Genomic DNA, 17,893 nt, shown 5'->3' with positions numbered 1-17,893 from the left:
AACGGGGGAAGTGTGGATAGTCTCTCCGAGCAGTGGTTGAGAGACAAAGGACACAGGGATAATATCAGGCTGGTTAAAGTATGAGCAAAGGTTGGGGCAAGGGCAGGGTGCCTTTGCGGGGATAGAAGAGGAACAATAATAAGGGAGTATAACAGCATGGTATGGGAAAAGTACATGAAGAGAAACATCTGTAACTGCAAGGTTTTCGACATGCGTCAAAGGGCTGATAAATATCTGTACCAATCATGAGCTGTGGTTTTGCAATATGCATGAGCTTGATTATTTACTGTATAAAAGGACAACAGCATTATAATAAAGTTGAGACTTGTTGACCATGATAGTTTGAGACTCGTCTCCCACTTCGTCTTGCAACAATTACTAAGCAATAATTCTTGATTTTGGACCCAAATTTCCCTTTCTGATCTCAAAATCTCATTTTTTATTTCCAAATTCTCCCTTCCAGGACCAAATTCTTATTTTTTGTCCATTTTCTCCCTTTTGGGGCTGAAATTCTCCATTTTTAGCCTCAAATTCACACAGGCCCCCAACGTTTATGTGTTCAGAAAAGTGGGATTCTCACATGGGATTCTCACATTTCCCTGCGAGGGTACAGATTCTACACCTGCACCATTGGGATCAGCTGGATGAAGGGGGTATGAAATATGGGATCAGTAGATAGACTGGAACAGGATCGTTCCCTTCAGCGATGAGAACCATTCCACATCTGGGCCAGGATCGAGGTGCTGCTGGAGGAGCGGGAGCAGTACTGGTGCTGGGTACAGCATCACTACTGGGGCTTTCAGATAACCCAAAGGTGCTACAGGACAGGTTTGCATCCTGGAGGGAAGCTCAAAGCTCGGCAGGAAATCTCAGGGAGACTTCCAAGTGTCCCAATGATGGCATTTAAGCAAGAGAGATGGAGCTCCTTCCCAGCCTGCACTGAGTTGCCCAGCATTGCCCACAGCCAGGCACTGGGGACATGTGACACTGAGCCAGCTGTGCCCTCTCCCAGAGGCCCCAGTGCCAGGCAACTGCTCCCAGACCTGTGCTCTGCAGAGGGAACTGGGCCCACGGCTGCAGAGCTGCCCCAAGGCTCTGCTGCAGCTCTGCCTGCACAGGAGGGGCTTCAGGCCTTGGACCCCCTGCCCTGAGGGCAGAGGCTTGGCTGGGGGACAGGAGGGAGGGGGCTTGTTCAGAGGGAGGGGCTGCACTGCAGGGGATCCTATGGCGATCTCTAAACTCTCCCTGCTACAATATTTCTGGGTTTGTTTTCTCTCATTGTCATCTCTTCTCTCTGCATCCCAGAGATTTTCTTCCTGAGGGAGTTTCCCTGTGCCTAATGTCTCCCTGCCAGCACTCACAGCCCTGAAATCTCTGTGCACTCTCCTTGGCCCTACAGAACCCTGCCTGTTTGCAGGGCACTGGCTGGGGGCAGGTTCTGTTTGCAGGTGGGAGAAAGGACAGGTCAGACTGAGCGTGATGAGTCCAGCAAAGGGATGCTGGTGCTGTCCTTGGGCAGAGGAGCAGCTGAAAGCACTTTAGGAAACTCCTGCAGAGCACTCAGAGTTGCAGTTCAGTGCCTTTGGCATTTTAAAAATGAGGAATTTGTGTATCATTTCTCAGAATGTTTCCTCCTGAACTTGTCTCAAACCAAGACACCCCTCATTCATCAAGAGTAGGAAACGGAAAACAGAGACTCAGGAAATTTCATTTTTATAGAAATTATTGTCTTGGAAATATTCCTGGACTCAGCTAAATCTCTGAGCATGTCGTTGTGCTTCACACTTGAGATAGTAAAATAATGTATTTACAGAGTCTATAGACAATGGGATGTTCCAGCTTTAGGAGATCACTGCAGGAGCTGCAGCTGCCTTGTCCTGCAGCCAGAGGCTTCCTGTGTCAAGTGCTGGGAATGATTCTGCCCCAGCGACTGAAGCTCTCTGTGCCTCTGTGCTGTGCCCAGGGTGGCTGCAGGCAGTGCCCCAGCCCTGCTGGGTTGTGCACAGGAGCTGCTCCTAGGCAGAGCTGTCTCTCTGCAGCACTGCCCTTGCCAGGAGCCCAGCCCAGTTCAACAGCACAGACACAGTACAAAGACTTCTCTTGTGGGTTGAGTGCTGAGTCCCTGAACATCACTCCCTGAGAGAGAGTTGAAGAAATCTCTCAAGAATTCAAAGTCAGACTCAAACTCCAAAGTTTCTTCAAGTTTTAATGGGTCCCACTGTAGGACACGACTGAGAAAATGTCCCCAGGTTCCAGTTGGAGCAGAACACTGGAACAGTGATGACAGGTGGGGACAAACAAGGGAAAGGTGTCTCTGGTGCTGAGCAAACCTTGATGTGTTTCAGGAATGCAAAGGGCCAGGGCCTGAGCCCCAGCCCCTGGCATGGCAGATCCTGTCCCTCCCTCATTGCTCAGGGCTCTTCCTGGGCCACTGGACTCTGGGGATGTGCAATGCCAAGGGCAGCACCATGGGGCGGCCCCTGCCAGGCTGCTGAGCAGGGACAAGGAGGCAATGAGGCCCCAGCACAGCAAGGCTCACTTGTCCTTTCCTGCTGGCCTCAGGCCCAGGGCCAGCAGCCATGGCCAAAGTGCTGCAGGAGTTGGCTCTGGCAGGGCCTTTCAGCTGCTGCCCATCCCTGTGCCCTGTGCAGCCCAGGCTGTCCTACGGTGTCCCTGCCCTGTGCCTCTGTCCCTGCAGGCTGTCGTCATCCCCCGGCTGCCCCACCTCGCTGGCCCTTCCTTTGCTGACAGCTCTGTGTCCTGCCTGCCTCTGGCTGGCCACACAAAGCCTTGGGCTTTGTGGGCTTTGGGCTTCTGGGGAACGTATTACACCACAGTCCTGCCCTGGGACAGAAATTCCATTCTCCTTGTGTCCAGTCTGGACCTCCCCGATGATCTATGTGGCATTATTTCTTTCTCAGTCTGTTTCATACAATGAAGAAGAGCTCCACCATCTCTGAAACCACCCTTCAAGCCCTCTCAGGCCACTCCTCTTCAGTCCTCAGTCTTCACAGCACTGAGCCCAGGGCCCCCAGTCTCTATGGGTCGTGCTTGATGCCTCCAGGTCTCATCTTGGGAGATTTTTGTGTCCTTTTAAGGTCTTTTCAGATTAAAACATTGTGGTCATTCATAGGCAAGAAAATCATAAAAAGACTGGGCAGGACACTGCTGAAACTCACTGAGGCACAGCCCACAGATGTGGTGATGACTCTCCTGCGTGTGGCCCCATCGTGTGACAGGTATGGGGCCCACCTGCTCAGAGGGATCAGGGCTCACCAGCCCATAACCCTGTACTGCCTGTTCCAGGTGTCTGACCAACAGAGAGTCCCAGGGCCCTCTGGCTGCTCCCTTTCCCAGCCCTGCCATGTCAGCCCCCGAGCCTGCTGCCATGCTCCCTCCCTGCCCCTCAGGGCCTGTCCCCCACTGGGCTGGGCTGCCTGGTGAGGGGAAGGAAGCAGAGGGAGAGCTGGCAGCCAGCTCAGGTCCCCACTGCTGCCCAGGCCATGGTACTGTGTCTGACACTGCCCTGAGACAGAGCTCTGACCCCACAGAGCTGCAATGACCATGTGGAAGACGATCTTGTGCTCGCCCAGGACCGCGAAGCCGGCGTGGCTGAGACTCCTCGATGTGCTGGGGAACTGGCCAGAGCACAGCACATGCACCTCTGACGGGGACAGAACTGGTGTCTTTGCCCTGGCTGTGAGTTTCTGGAACTGGCCTTTGCTCACCCCAAGGCAGCCTCTCCACTAGCTCTCCACCCTCCTTCCCCCACTGCATCTCCCAGCCTCAGGTGCTGGGCTGAATCCTGGCCTAGGGGCAGCTTCAGGGGCACCAGGCCCGGTGCTCCCCCTGTGTCTCCCCTGGTCTCTCCCTGCCTCGCTCAGGCTCTGCTGCATGGACACCTCGGCACTGAGTGCTGTCTCGGGGTGCTTTGTCCTTTGCAGGCAACTGTGGTGATGTAGAAGATCCTCCAGGTTCCCTGTGTCCCACATACAGTGATGATGTTTTTCCCCTGCCTCTTTGTCCACCTGCTCTTGCAAGTGCTTGTCAGCACTCTAGATACACCAGAGGAGATCGATAAATTCTGGAAGGGATGCCAGGAAGAACACGGCTTTGCTGCCAGCCCAAACAGGTTCTCCATCCCAGTCCTTCTGTCCCTGACATGTCCCCAGGGCAGGAGTCAGTGCTCCCAGCATGACCTGAGCTTTGTTCTCCACACAGGTTTGCAGTGGAGATCCTGAAGTCCCTGCTCTGCCAAATGTGGTACGACAATGTGGTGATGGCAATGGAACGCAAGTGTGGCTGGGACGCGCTGCTGTCTCCTGACACCCAGCACCATGCCACGGCTCTGCTGGCCAGGTGAGACACCCCTGCTCTCCAGCGCCTCTGACATTTGTGCTCTGTGCCCAGGGTGCCCCACACAGTCCCTGTGGTCACAGGCTAGAGGGTCTTGTCACCGAGGGATGGCCGAGCAGACCGGAAAAGGCTGAAGAGGAGGGTGTCCACAAGGAGCTGCCTCCCAAATGGTCCAGGCTCCCTTCCAGGATGCTGGGCAAAGACCAGACCTCTTGGGGCCAGTCCTGGGAGAGGTTTGTCACCCTGGCTCACTGTCTTGGTTACTTTTACTCCTGCCAGGGAGATGTCCTGTGTCTCCCTACACTTGCATTCCTGGATCTTTCGCCACCTTCTCCGGCTTCTCAGTACACAGGAGCCACGTTGGGATCTGCCTGCCCTGGCATTCCTATTGGAGGTGAGCCTGATGACCAGCATGGCCTCACTAAGCTGCCTCCCAGCTCTCTGCCCTTTTGTAGCCACAGCTGCCTGGGATGGTGTCTGTGCCCTGCGCTGCTGTCTGGGCCCAGCTCTGTGTGGTTCTGGGCTCCTGCTGGCCAGGTCCCCTGTCATTGCCCTGTGCCTTTCAGGTCCTGAAGTACCAGGACTTGAGCAAACGCAGTGGTAAATGTGTCGTACAAATCTTGTCAGGGCACCTGCGGAGCGAGTGCAGGAAGAGGCGTTACCTGGCGCTCAGGGCTCTTCTTGAGCTCACTGATGATCCCTCGATGGTGAGAAGGGGGCAGTGGCTGAAGCTGCACTGGGGAAAGCTGTCCCTTGGGCTTGTCTGGGCTCCAGGTGCTGGGGCAGCTGCTCCCAGCTCTCCTGCCTCCCGGTTCAGCTGCCCAAGTGCTTCAGGACATGCCTTTGGCCTCTGGGGCCTGAGGCAGCAGGATAGCCTTTCACAGACTTGTGTTCTGCATAGACCAAAATCATGTGGAGCCTGACTGAAAGTCTTGTGGAGCTGCTGCGGGACACAGATGGGGAGATAGTCAGGATGACTATCATAGTACTCAGCTTTATAGTCTTGGAAAATGACACGCTGATACCCAGGCCCATCACTCTGCAGCTGGCTGAGGTGCTCCTGCCACTCTTTGACCACGTAAGGCTCTGTGCCCCAAACCACAGACACTGGGTGCAGCCCGCACACTTTGTGCCCTGTGCATTTGCAGGCCAGTACCCAGCTGAGCCCTGGGCAGCCGATGCTGAGATTTTTTTTTCTCTTTCATACAGCCCAATAGCCAGGTGCAGCAGGTGTCCATATTACTCTACCAAGCATTGGTTACTCTTCCACTGGAAAAAGTAAAAAAGGCCCTGAAGACACACATGCAGCAGAGCCTGCTCCCACTCTTCATCCACTGCCACAATGAGAATGCACATGTGGCACAGGTGAGGACTCGTGGGCTGCAGGTGTCCCCCCTGGCAGGGGGCTCAGCTGCCTCCTGCTCTGGTGCCTGGTGGGCTGCAGCCTCCTCCAGGCCTTGGCACAGGGACGCGGGTCCTGTGCCCTGGGCTGTGGGACCATCTCCGCATCTCTGCTGTTCTCCAGGCCTCTCAGGAAACGCTGATTTGTGTGGCCAAGTTCCTGAAGAGAAGGACTCTTAAGCAGCTGGTGAAGAAGGAGCAGCTGTCCAAGTTTGCCGAGTGCCTGGTAAGGATGGCCGGGAAGCGGCAGGCTCAGCCTGGAGAAAGCCCCCTGCCCGCGGTGCTCACTGTGTGCGGTTGGCAGCTGTGGCCCTGCCCAGTGCTGACCCAGGGGCCGCACGGGCTCTTCCCCAGGCTCCTGTGGGCCAGAACTGGGTGCCCATGGGGCCCCGGCCCCGGGCAGTGCCTCGCAAAGGGGCAGAGCCCGCCCCGACCCTTCCCTGCCGCCGCTCTCTGCAGCTGGCCGAGGACAGGAGCCGAGCGGCAGAGCACCTGCACCAGGCCCTGCCATACCTGCAGAGCCCACAGGAGCCCCTGCGAGAGGCGGCCATCAGGTTCATGGGTGAGCCCAGGCTCCCTCCCCGTCCCGCCGCAGCTCGGCCCCAGCCCCGCCTGCTGCCCCGGCAGCGCCATCCGGGCCCAGGCGTCAGCATGCGGCAAGGGCCCGGGCTGAGCCCTGCCGGGCCAGGAGGGTGAGTGGCCACAGGGCTGGCAGCGCTGCTGGCAGGGAGCTGTGCCACTGGGGCCGTGACAGGCTCTGTGTTTCCCAGGATGGCCGGGCGGTACCTGAGGGGGAAAAAGGAAAAGCTCCAGGTGCTCAATCAGGGTGAGTGAAGGCTGTCAGCGGGGCCTGGCAGGAGGAGCTACAGTCCCTGCCCCGGCTGCTGAGGGCTCTGTTCCTTCTCTGGATGGGGGGCAGCATGGGCAGAGCACACAGAGATTTCAGGGCTACGTGGGGGATTCGTGGACAGCAGCCTCGGGCTGATCCCGTTGGTCCCTGCTCCCTACTGGCCATGGCTAGAGTTGTCTGGTATGACCCTGGCACAGGGACCTCAATTGTGTCATCGAAATTGTGGGATCTGACCATATCTCTGTTCTTCTCTCTTCCAGCCCTTGAAGACATGGAAGGCACCAGCATTGTTGTTGGAAGCCTAAAAATTGAATCTTCGTTCATCCGGAGGGCAGTAGAGCAGCCTCCAATCTCCATATTCCAGAGACTGCAAGATCAGCTGCACCGGGCATGGAGGACACGGTCTCGTGTTTTGGGCCTCAGCTGGCTGTGCTGCCTGAGATCTGTGGAGGGCTGATCTGGGGGAGTGGTGTCTGCTGGGCCACCTGAGCCAGTGGGATTTTCTTTTTCCTCAAGATTGCTAATTTCTTCTTTTTGTTTTGCCTTAGTATTTAAATAAAGGATGTGTTAGAATAGACAGACTCCCAGGGTCTTTCTTTTACTGCCAGGGTCTGCAGGCCATCAGGAAAGAGGGGGAGAAGGGTGCTTGTGCTCAGCAAACTGCCCGTGTGTGCAGTGTTGCAGGGAAATTGGACAGAAGCCCCTTGGCCTTTGGTGGTTCTGCTGAAGCCTTTGTGCTGGCGACAGAACAGGTGGGCAGGGGTTGGAGCTGCAGGGATCCCTGTGAGACCGGTGCCTGGAGATGGCCACGACCCCTGTCCCAGCCAGGAAGTGCCATCGGTGTCCTCCTGCCCAGGTGTTAGTGGCTGGATTGCTGAGGGCTCGGTGGTGCTTCTTGCGCTCCTCTGGGATCTGGGATCATCCTGCTGCCGGGCAGGTTGGCCAGGCTGGGGGAGCCCGTGAAGAGATGAGGTGCTGGGAGGCCTTGAAGGGATGAGGCTGTGGAGGCCCTGAAGGGACAAGGCAGAAGGAAGGCATGAGGGGGATGTGTGAGGGAGTGGGTGCCAGGAGGCTACATGGGGACAGGAGGCACCTGAGGGGCCAGGGCAGTGGGAAGCCCTGAGGATCTGAGTGTCAGAGGCCATAGGCAACCCCTGGGCAGCTGCCTTGCTCCTGACACCCAGCTGCCTTGGCGCTTTCCCAGTGAAGGAGCAGGGGCTGTTTTGCAGCCATGCCCAAGAGAGACTAGAAGGGTGCCCTCCCTCTGGTCTCACTTGCTTGGCTTTCTGACTGGGTCTGAGGCAGGGGCTGCAATTCCTCACTTGTGGGGACCAGAACCGCATCCAGGATCCCGGCACTGCCTGACAGCACTCCGGACACTGCCATGGTCAGGCATCCAAGTCTCGGGCACTGTGCTGCTGCTTCATGTGCTCTTTGGCACACCCAAAGCTCTCTGTGAAGCCCTGCCCTCGTTCCAGTGTCTCTGCACAAAACACAGCATGGAAGAGAACAGCAGGAGGGGCCTGTGTGTCCCAGGGCTCCGGATTTGTGCCGCTTGAGCCCCAAAGAGATGCAGGCAAAGTGGAGAGGCCAAACTGTTTATTGATGGAAGGAAAAACAAAGGGATGAGCTGGAGGGCAAAAAAAAGGGATGGCCATAGTCTCTGGGCTGGAGGGAGGGAGGGGTCAAAAGAGACAGAGTAAGGTGGAAGAGAAAAAAGGGATAGGCACAATCTGGGGGATGGAAGGAGGGAGAAGTCAAAAAGGAGGAGTAGTGAAGAAAAAAGGATGGGCAGTGTCTGAAGGCTGGAGGAAGAGAACTGTCTACAAGCAGGGAGAGGGCTGAAGCCATGTGAGCTTCCACACGCTCAGCCGTGCCTGCAGCTCCAGCTGGTCTCTTCTGGTCTCATAACCTCATCTTCCACGGCACCTGGAGGTCTTAATGGGATGCTGGTTCTTCGGAGCCTGCAGATGAGCATGGCTCTGCAGCTCTTTCAGTGAATAGCTGTTGAACAACTGTGCTTGTCTGGGAAGGGCTGTCATCTCTCCTCAGAGCTTGAACGGCTGGGAGACAGAGAAACCGAGCCACGATCAGAGCCCAGATCTGTGGGAATCCAAGGAGATCTTCCTGCCAGGGCCATCCCAGCCAGCTCTTGCCATGGCCACAAGAGAGGAAGGGCCAACGGGATCAGCTACAAGGTGCTGGCCATGAATCGCCCACACATGAGTCCCTGAAATCTGTGTGTGCTCTGCCCACACTGCCCTTCGTCCACACAGGGAGTGAAGCCATCCACAGCCAGGGCAGGGATTGCAGGGGTGGGATGGGATGGGATGGGATGGGATGGGATGGGATGGGATGGGATGGGATGGGATGGGATGGGATGGGATGGGATGGGATGGGATGGGATGGGATGGGATGGGATGGGATGGGATGGGATGGGATGGGATGGGATGGGATGGGATGGGATGGGATGGGATGGGATGGGATGGGATGGGATGGGATGGGATGGGATGGGATGGGATGGGATGGGATGGGATGGGATGGGATGGGATGGGATGGGATGGGATGGGATGGGATGGGATGGGATGGGATGGGATGGGATGGGATGGGATGGGATGGGATGGGATGGGATGGGATGGGATGGGATGGGATGGGATGGGATGGGATGGGATGGGATGGGATGGGATGGGATGGGATGGGATGGGATGGGATGGGATGGGATGGGATGGGATGGGATGGGATGGGATGGGATGGGATGGGATGGGATGGGATGGGATGGGATGGGATGGGATGGGATGGGATGGGATGGGATGGGATGGGATGGGATGGGATGGGATGGGATGGGATGGGATGGGATGGGATGGGATGGGATGGGATGGGATGGGATGGGATGGGATGGGACCAAGCTGGCGGCAGCTATCAGCCCTGTGCCCAGCTCTGCCACTCACCATCCTCCATTGGCTGGAACTGGTCCAGCTCTTCAGGGTGTTGTGCTGGAGAAACTCCAGGGCCTTTCTTTTCTTTTCCCCTGAACACTTTGAGCAGGCTGAGAAATCTGCCCACCATGTCACAGTTTGGCCTCAAGGGCACCTTAAATAGAGATGCCTTAGAAAAGCTGTGGGGCAACAAGCCGTGCAGTTGTGCCTTGAAGACACCCATGACAGAGAAGCCTCAGGAAGGCTGCAGGACAGCAAGTCCAGCACTCTGGTCTTGAGGGCTCCTGCCACAGGGACAGGAGACTCCTCATAAATGATTCAGGCAGGCAAGTCCCATGGTCTGGCCATGAGTGCACATGCAAAAGAAAAGCCTTGGGAACGCCATGGGCCACCAAGTCCAAAGACCAAACCTGTTGGAGATCATGGACTAAAACTGAAATTCACTCATAAACCATTAAATTCATATTGCATTTCAGTGTCCTCTTCATTGATTGTACTGTCCCTGCCTTCGATGTTATCAGCCATGTAACACTAATAGGAACCACAACTAATTATATCAGAGTCAGGGATTGCTGGCTTAGCAGAGAGGTGCAACAGTGGAACCTTCCCTTAACAGGGGCACCATCAAGCAATTGGTCACATTTGAACCCCCAGAGCTTACACCACACTAGTGCTCAATGCAGACAGGCAGGATCTTCCTTGGGAAATCCCTTTTCCCATTACTACCTATCAACAAGTCACTCACATACACAGGGCTGAACAACTCTGGAGCAAATCTCAGCAACTTTTCTGGTAACACAACTGGGTGGGTCAGTGTCACTCAGCCTACATGGGCAAACTGTCTTCTTGATAGACATAGCAGGAGTGAGTCTGAGAGGATTAACACCAGCTGTGACCTTCCTGATGCATCTTGGTGCCTTTGTGGGAATGGAATAGGATGAAAACAATTACCAGGTTACTGGACTGGCCAATGTACTGTGGGATACCTTCTCCCTCAATTGTAGGTTACAAATCAAACTAATGAAATTGCAGGTGGTGTTCAAGAACTATGGAAGAACAGACTACAACAGCACCCAATAACCCACTGGTGTGATACAGCACCAGGTTTCACAGATTTGTTAGGGCATTCCTCCCAAATTTAGAAATTGCACAACTGGAAAAGGCCATTTCAAGCATCTCAGCCAAAATAGAACTGATTGCTAATTCAACAACAGATACCTTAAGACTACAAACTTAAATAAACTCACTAAAAGAAGTAGTCTTTCAAAACCTCATGGTTTTAGATATGGTAACAGCCAAATGGGAGGAGTTTGTATTCTAATTTATACCAGTTGTTGCACTTCTATAGATCAGTCAGTGCAAACAGCAGAGGATATCCATAGCATTTGGCAACATGCAAAAGTACTCCCTGAAATGACCAAAGACATTGCATCTTGGAGTAAACATTTGTGGGCATTTCTAACATCTTGGCTACCTAATCTGAAATTCTGTAGGAATTTTAGGAATTGGAATACCAATCTCAGGAACCTGCATGACAAGCAAATGTTCTGTATGGTATTGTAAACAAACTGCCATCACGTACCATGAATGGGAACAAAATAAAATGAGAGAAAGGATTGAAGCAGGTATTTTGAGACCACACTAAGACTGTAGTTGCAAAATAAATTGCAAAGGATAAAAGAAAGGGCAGAATTGGTGCCTAGGCAATGAGATAATGCTTGAGCTCCACAAAGCTGTACCTGTGCAGAAAGAAGGAGTTATGTTGTAATAAGGCATGTGAAAGAAGCAGTTTTTGAAAATCAGCAAATTGAGCAGAACAAGCTAACTGCAAAAGCTAACCACTGGCTATTTGAGCAGACAATCCTAGAGAGCCTGCCCAGGAAGCAGGGGTGGAAAGTTCAAGCCTGAGGAAGACTTCTGAGCCTTCATCCAAAATGACCAGCCCCTGAGCCTCATGAGGACCTGGTGCAGAAATCACGCATGTGTTACAAGGGCTCAGGTCCCCGCTGCTGCTCAGGCCACGGTGCTGTGTCTGAGACCGCCCTGAGACAGAGCTCTGACCCCACAGAGCTGCAATGACCATGTGGACAACCATCATGTCCTCGAGCAGGACTGTGGAGGCAGTGATGCAGATACTCCTGGATGTGCTGGTAGACTGGCCAGGGCCCAGCACATGCACCTCTGATGGGGACACAACGGGTGTTTTTCCCCTGGCTGTGAGTTTCTGGAACCCTCCTTTCCCCACTGCATCTCCCAGCCTCAGGTGCTGGGCTGAATCCTGGCCTAGGGGCAGCTTCAGGGGCAGCACCAGACCCAGTGCTCCCCCTGCCTTTCCCCTGGCCTCTCCCTGCCTCACTCAGGCCCTGCCGCACGGACACCTCTGCACTGAGTGCTGTCTCGGGGTGCTTTGTCCTTTGCAGGCAACTGTGGTGATGTGGAAGATCCTCCAGGTTCCCTGTGTCCCACATACGGTGATGATGTATTTCCCCTGCCTCTTTGTGCACCTGCTCTTCCAAGTGTTCTTCAGCACTCTGGATATGCCAGAGGAGGTCGAGATCTTGCAGAAGGGATGCCAAGAAGAACACGGCCTCGCCACCGCCCCAACAGGTTCTCCATCCCAGTCCTTCTGTCCCTGCCATGTCCCCAGGGCAGGAGCCAGTCCTCCCAGCGTGACCTGAGCTTTGCTCTGCACACAGGTTGGCAGTGCGGACCCTGCAGTCCCTGCTCAGCTTTCTCCAGTGTGAGGATGTGGTGATGGCCATGGAGCGCAAGCGTGGCTGGGACACGCTGCTCTGTGTTGACACCCACCACTATGCCATGGGTCTGCTGGCCAGGTGAGATCCCTGTTCTCCACTGCACCCAGCATTTGTGCTCTGTGCCCGGGGAGCCCCACACAGTGCCTGTGGTCATGAGCCAGAGGGCCTTGTCACCGAGGGATGGCCAAGCAGACTGGAAAATGCGGGGAGAGGAGGTGCCCACAAGAAGCTGCCTCCCAAATAGCCCACATTCCCTTGCAGGATGGTGGGGAAAGACCAGAACTGTGTGAGTCGATTGTGGGAGAGATTTTTTCTCCTGACTCAGGCTTTGGTTCCTTTTTCCTCCTTTCAGAGCAATGTGCTGTTCATCCATACCCTTGTGTTCTGGGATTGCATTGTACCTGCCCAGGCTGCTCAGCATGGAGATGCCATTCTGGGATTTCCCTGCCCTGGCATTCCTATTGGAGGTGAGCCTGATGGCCAGCGCTGTCTCGCTGAGCTGCCTCCCAGCTCTCTGCACGGTGCCCGTGCCCTGTGCTGCTGTCTGGGCCCAGCCCTGTGTGGTTCCAGGCTCCTGTGGGCTCGGTCTCCTGTCACTGCCCTGTGTCTTTCAGGTCCTGCAGTGCTCAAATGTGACTGAATATGGGCCAAGCCTCCTGGAAATCATGACAAAGACCCTGCAGAGCGAGTGCAGGGAGAGGCATCACCTGGCCCTCAGAGGCCTCATGGTGCTTGGCCCCACGAATCCCCCCATGGTGAGAAGGGAGCAGCTGCTGAAGCCCTGCCAGAAGCGTCAGGCTGGGGAATGCAGTCCCTTGGGCATGGCTGGGCTTCGGGTGCTGGGGCAGTTGCTCCCAGCTCTCCTGCCTCCCGGTTCAGCTGCCTGAGTTCTTTGGGACAGGCCTTTGGCCTCTAGGCCCTGCAGCAGCAGGGTAGCCTTCCACAGAACTGTGTTCCATACAGGCAAAAAAAAATGTGGAGCCTGACTGAAAATCTTGTGGAGCTCCTGCAGGAAAATAATAGCTTTGTGGTCAGGATGTACTCTTATGTTTCTTCCTGTATAATGGTGCCCCTAACACAACCCTATCGCCCTGCAGCTGGCTGACGCCCTCCTGCCACTCTTTGACAGCATGAGGCTCTGTGCCCCAGGCCACGGCACCGGGTGCAACACAGACACTTTGTGCCCTGGGAATTTCAATGGTGGTGCCCAGGTGGACCTGAAGGAACCAATGCTTAGGTCTTTCTTCCTTCCTTTCACACAGGATGATAGCTAGGGGCAGCTGTGTTCAAAGATTGCCTTTCAAGAGTTGATGGATTTATTAATGGAAAAGGAAAGAAAGCCTGAAGCCACATGTGCAGCACAGTCTGCTCCCACTCTTCATCCACTGCCACGATGAGAATCTACATGTGGCAGAGGTGAGGACTCGTGGGCTGCAGGTGTCCCCCTGCCTTAACTGACTAGCAAGTAATAGTGTGAATTTTGCCATCAAATTCTGCACAGCTTTGCTTAATATTCAATCTGTTTCTTCCTGATAAACTTGCCTGTGAATTTTTAAGCAATCTCAAACACTTTTTTTGTACATTGGAAAGCAGAAGAGTCATTCCAAAGTGACAAGTTTAATTGTCCATTTTATTACTCTTCTATTTATTTCACTCTAACAAGCCAAGCCAAGGATTTCTTGAAGGCAGAATGTGTGTGGGATGAACTAGGGTATTATCCCACAGCTCTGAGCTGAAGGCTACTGTTGTGGGCTGGGGAGGTTTAGAAATTTTTCCCATTATTATGTTAAGCTGGCCGGGCGGCTGCCCTTTTAGCCATTAAGTGCTCAAGACAAAGGGATGGCTGGGCTGGCCCTGATTTTTGGATTGCGGAAGGTGGAGTGCTGCTTTGTCCTTCGGCGGGTGGGGGGACACTCACAGCTCGCCGGCCAAACTCGGGGAGAGAGGTTGCTTTCTCCGTAGTGGGACCAGGCCCCTGGACTCCGACTGCTAAAGCTTCCTGCTTCTGAGAACAACGCTGAGAACCGGGACGCCCACGGTGAGCAGTTCTTCCCTCACCCTTCTCCCACCTGGGACGGCGCTGCCGCCTCGCTCTCCTACTCCTGCAGCAGCCACGACTGAGAAGCTGCCTGCCCTGCTCCATCGCGACTGTGCGGAAGAGGAAGGGCATCTGTGACTGGAAAAAGGGACTGAGACTGAGTTTCGTTCTGTTCTGTCACTGTTTTTTTTTTCATATAGCTGATGCTGTTTTTGTCTTGTAAATGTATCAGTAATGAACTGTTATTCCAAACCCATACCTTTTGCCTGAGAGTTCCTGAATTTCCAAATTATGGTAAACTGGGAGGGAGGGGATTTTCACTATCCATTGGTTTTTTTTTTGAAAAAAACCTCTTGCTTTTTCCTGGCAATACTGTCCCTTTAAACCAGGACAGCTACCCAGGAGTATAAATAGATTTGAGGAACCCTTGTCACTTGTTGGCCTCACAGTCCACTCATCCTTCTACAAACAAGTCACAAAAAACTCTGTGGGACTGCTGCCCTGGGTAAATATACATACAAATGTCTTTTCCAAAGCAGTGCATCTTTTCCCATGATCTGTCTTACTATAGACACATCTGTGAGCCAGATCTGTGTGAGATTGCAAAGGAGCAAAGCTTTGGGATTTGGGCACACTTCTCTTTGTTTCCTTGCTCAGGCCTTTTGTGAGCACAGAATACATCCAGGTTGAAAACTTATGACTTTACTGGATCTGTTGGATCCACTGTCCCCCAAACATATCACTGAGTGGTCCCATTAGATTGCCAAGTCACAAACAGCAGCATAAATGACACAAAGAAAACACGGCAAAAGAGGAAGAGGAGAGGCCCAGCGAGGAAAGGATATGGTGAGACACTGGCACACTGAGTGAGCTGCACTCCCATAACCACAGTACATCTCCTCTAGACTAGCAGGTCCTGGTCTCAGATTCTCTGCCTGTATTTTTAAATATTTAGTTTATTTAAAATTAAGAAAAAATGCAAAACATATCATCAAAATAAAATATATACAGTTAAAAATATCGAAATGTTAAAGATGTAGTGAAAACCAGTTTATTCAAACCTACAGCTAAATATCAGAACATATGTACATCTGTAACTATAAAGCCTAATGCATAAATCCTATTCTTCTATCACTCTTCAGCCAGGCGGCAGCTCCTTCCTGAGCTTGGAGGAAAGAGCTCTTCTGGACGGGAGGCAAGGACTTTGTGGGTAAGGGCAGATAGGAAGTGTCCAGAGAAAACTTCTTGGCAAGAGAGTAGCCAGTCAGGTCTGCAAAACGGAAACAGAAGTGTTAACAGTGGTTGCAATGCAAACCTAAAGCATCTCAAGCTCCATGTTTCATGGTTACATTTCCTGGAAACTTCTACATAGCTGCACAGGGAAACACGCTCTGCCAGCAGCCCCTTGAGGTAGCCCAGGGTCACACCCTGAGCCCCTTGCACAGAGCTCCCAGGGAACACCCTGGCCTCTGGGCTGCCCTGGGACAGCAGGGAGCCCAGAGCCCTGTGCTTTCAGCAATGGCTCAGCTGCACATGCAGCCTCCTGCTCCTCTCCCTACCCCACAGCTCAGCAGCCCTACAGCTCCACGGGGCACTGGCAGCAGCACAGCTCATGGCAGGGGGCACCTGCAGGGCGGAACTGTTCCCTGCCAATGTGCACAGGCTCTCCAGGCTGCCACAAGACCCTTCCTCCCACCAGAGAGCTCCCACCTTACCTCTGAGTGAGGTTGAGCCATGCTCACAAGGGAACAAGTGAGTTAGGTGAACTCCCTCCTTTATCCCACCATCAACACATCTAATGGTTGAGGCACTAGAGGGATTTTTGAATTTTTGAGAAAATTTCTTTGGTTTTATTTTTCATTGAATTAGCCTGTTCATAATTCCTCTGAACACCATTGAGTTAGGAAGTCTGAAGGGAAAGGTGGAAGGCTCCAATGATAAGAGGGGAGAAAGGATTTCTTCTTGACATTGGCCTTCTGTGCATACCCAGGAAAGACCCACACCGCTGTGACTGCATTTTCTGCAAACTACAAAGAGTTCTCAGCAAGCAGGCAGGCCTTGCTGGTGTTTTTATAGCACTGTGATATCATCCTCAGTGTTGGAATCAATCACCAAGCAGAGGAAGAACAGGAAATTTTTCTGTACTGAGACTCAACATTGATGGCAAAGAAAGAAACAGGACTTGCATCTCAAGACTATGTCCGATTTGTGGTCACCTGTGGTCACAGTCCCTGTCCTGGTTGACACTATGAGTGATTTGGCTACTGTCAAACAGGAGGAAGCAGAGTAAACTAATGACAGAACGTTGTGATGCCATGGGTGTCCTCGCCAGATCACCTGTAGCTGTCAGCCACCAACTCTGACACAGCCCGAGATGACCACCATGGACCAGTTTTCCCTGAAAGCTGGTGAGATTTTTTTCCATTTGGCTCAGGCCTTTCAGCTCCTTCCTATCCTCACCTTTTCCTTCTGTGCTCTTTCCTTTTCCGGTAAAATCCATGTTTGAACCCGTGCTTCTGTCTCACAGAAGTATCTGGGGTTGAATTTGGGAACTCTGTCTCTGCAGACAGCGATAGGAGCTTGGTGCCCAGCCCTAGAACAAGGTGGGTGACTCCAATCGCCAGCAGTCGGCACAGACAGGCAGAGCCAGACACATCTCCTGCTGCTGTGTCTGTGTCACCCACAACCTTCCCAGCCCCAGTGCGGGGCTGCCTCTTTGTGACGCGCTCGCCCGTGGTTCTCTCGTTCCCATGGCCACAGAACCCCCACCCCAACTCCATCCCTCTCCCTTCCCTTCCCTTCCCAAGGGTAGCCAGCCCTGGGCCTGGGCAGGCCAGGCCTGAGGGTTTGACACTGGCTAGGAAGTAGCTGCTTTCCAGAGCTACTTCTCAAGGCCTTTATTTCTGTAATTCCCACTCACTTCTGGACTGCAGCTTGTTCATTTGGGATTTTGTTTATTTCTCTTCACAACAAATAAAGGGGTGGGACACAAACAATACACCAGGCGTTGGAAATAAAAGAAGCTTTGCACTCCCCAGTTGATGACCCCTGATTTCTGTTGGCCAATATCTGTAGGGAGCAAACTGATCATCCAAAAGATCTACCTTATCTCTGCTTCATTGCTTCAGGGGTTTATTCCCTACTTTTTTATTGCAGAGATACTGAAACCCAAAAGCAAGAACAATTTGCCTCGAAACATTTCTGAACTTGGCAGTTCCTGACAATTCAGAATATTCTTAATGGAAATAGCACGGGGCAGGTCCTTCTGAAATACCCTCCAACAGAGCAGATAAAACTAATCATGCTTGATTTGGCAGAACTGAGCTTGAATTAGAGGCCAGTGGGTCTGATCCCTTTTCCTTCATCAGGAAAATTATATCTTCAAGTCTCATCTCTCCTATCTATTCAAAGAAGATTTGCACTCTGCATTAGAAGCCCCCTGTGTTCCCAGGGCCAATATGATCAGTGTATCTGTAGGGTGTAAATTGGCCATGCCAAGATTGTCCTTGGTTATGGCTTGGGTTTACTCCTGCTTTCTTTCCTGCAGACACACCCC

The 17,893-nt window shown here is 53.3% G+C and overlaps 1 protein-coding gene across 2 annotated transcripts; it reads left to right on the top strand.

Annotated features, from left to right (window-relative positions):
- The first annotated feature begins 3,145 nt into the window (after positions 1-3,145).
- On the top strand, positions 3,146-7,095 carry LOC117011328. Of its 2 annotated transcripts, XM_033086678.2 has the most exons (9): positions 3,146-3,699; positions 3,945-4,132; positions 4,222-4,359; positions 4,636-4,750; positions 5,566-5,721; positions 5,882-5,983; positions 6,217-6,319; positions 6,528-6,583; positions 6,868-6,942. In XM_033086678.2, exons 2-8 carry the CDS (start codon positions 3,999-4,001, stop codon positions 6,545-6,547), a joined length of 768 nt encoding a protein of 255 aa, XP_032942569.1. In that variant the 5' UTR covers positions 3,146-3,699; positions 3,945-3,998; the 3' UTR covers positions 6,548-6,583; positions 6,868-6,942. The 2 variants fall into 2 exon arrangements, with proteins under 2 accessions (XP_032942569.1, XP_032942570.1); XM_033086679.1 differs by lacking the exons at positions 6,217-6,319; positions 6,528-6,583 and having other exon boundaries at positions 6,868-7,095.
- Positions 7,096-17,893: the final 10,798 nt, after the last annotated feature.

This window comes from Catharus ustulatus, unplaced genomic scaffold (genome assembly GCF_009819885.2).
Source record: "Catharus ustulatus isolate bCatUst1 unplaced genomic scaffold, bCatUst1.pri.v2 scaffold_109_arrow_ctg1, whole genome shotgun sequence".
Classification (NCBI taxonomy): Eukaryota; Metazoa; Chordata; class Aves; order Passeriformes; family Turdidae; genus Catharus; species Catharus ustulatus.
The sequence above is the reverse complement of the archived record's forward strand: the minus strand, read 5'-3'. Positions and strand labels throughout refer to the sequence as shown.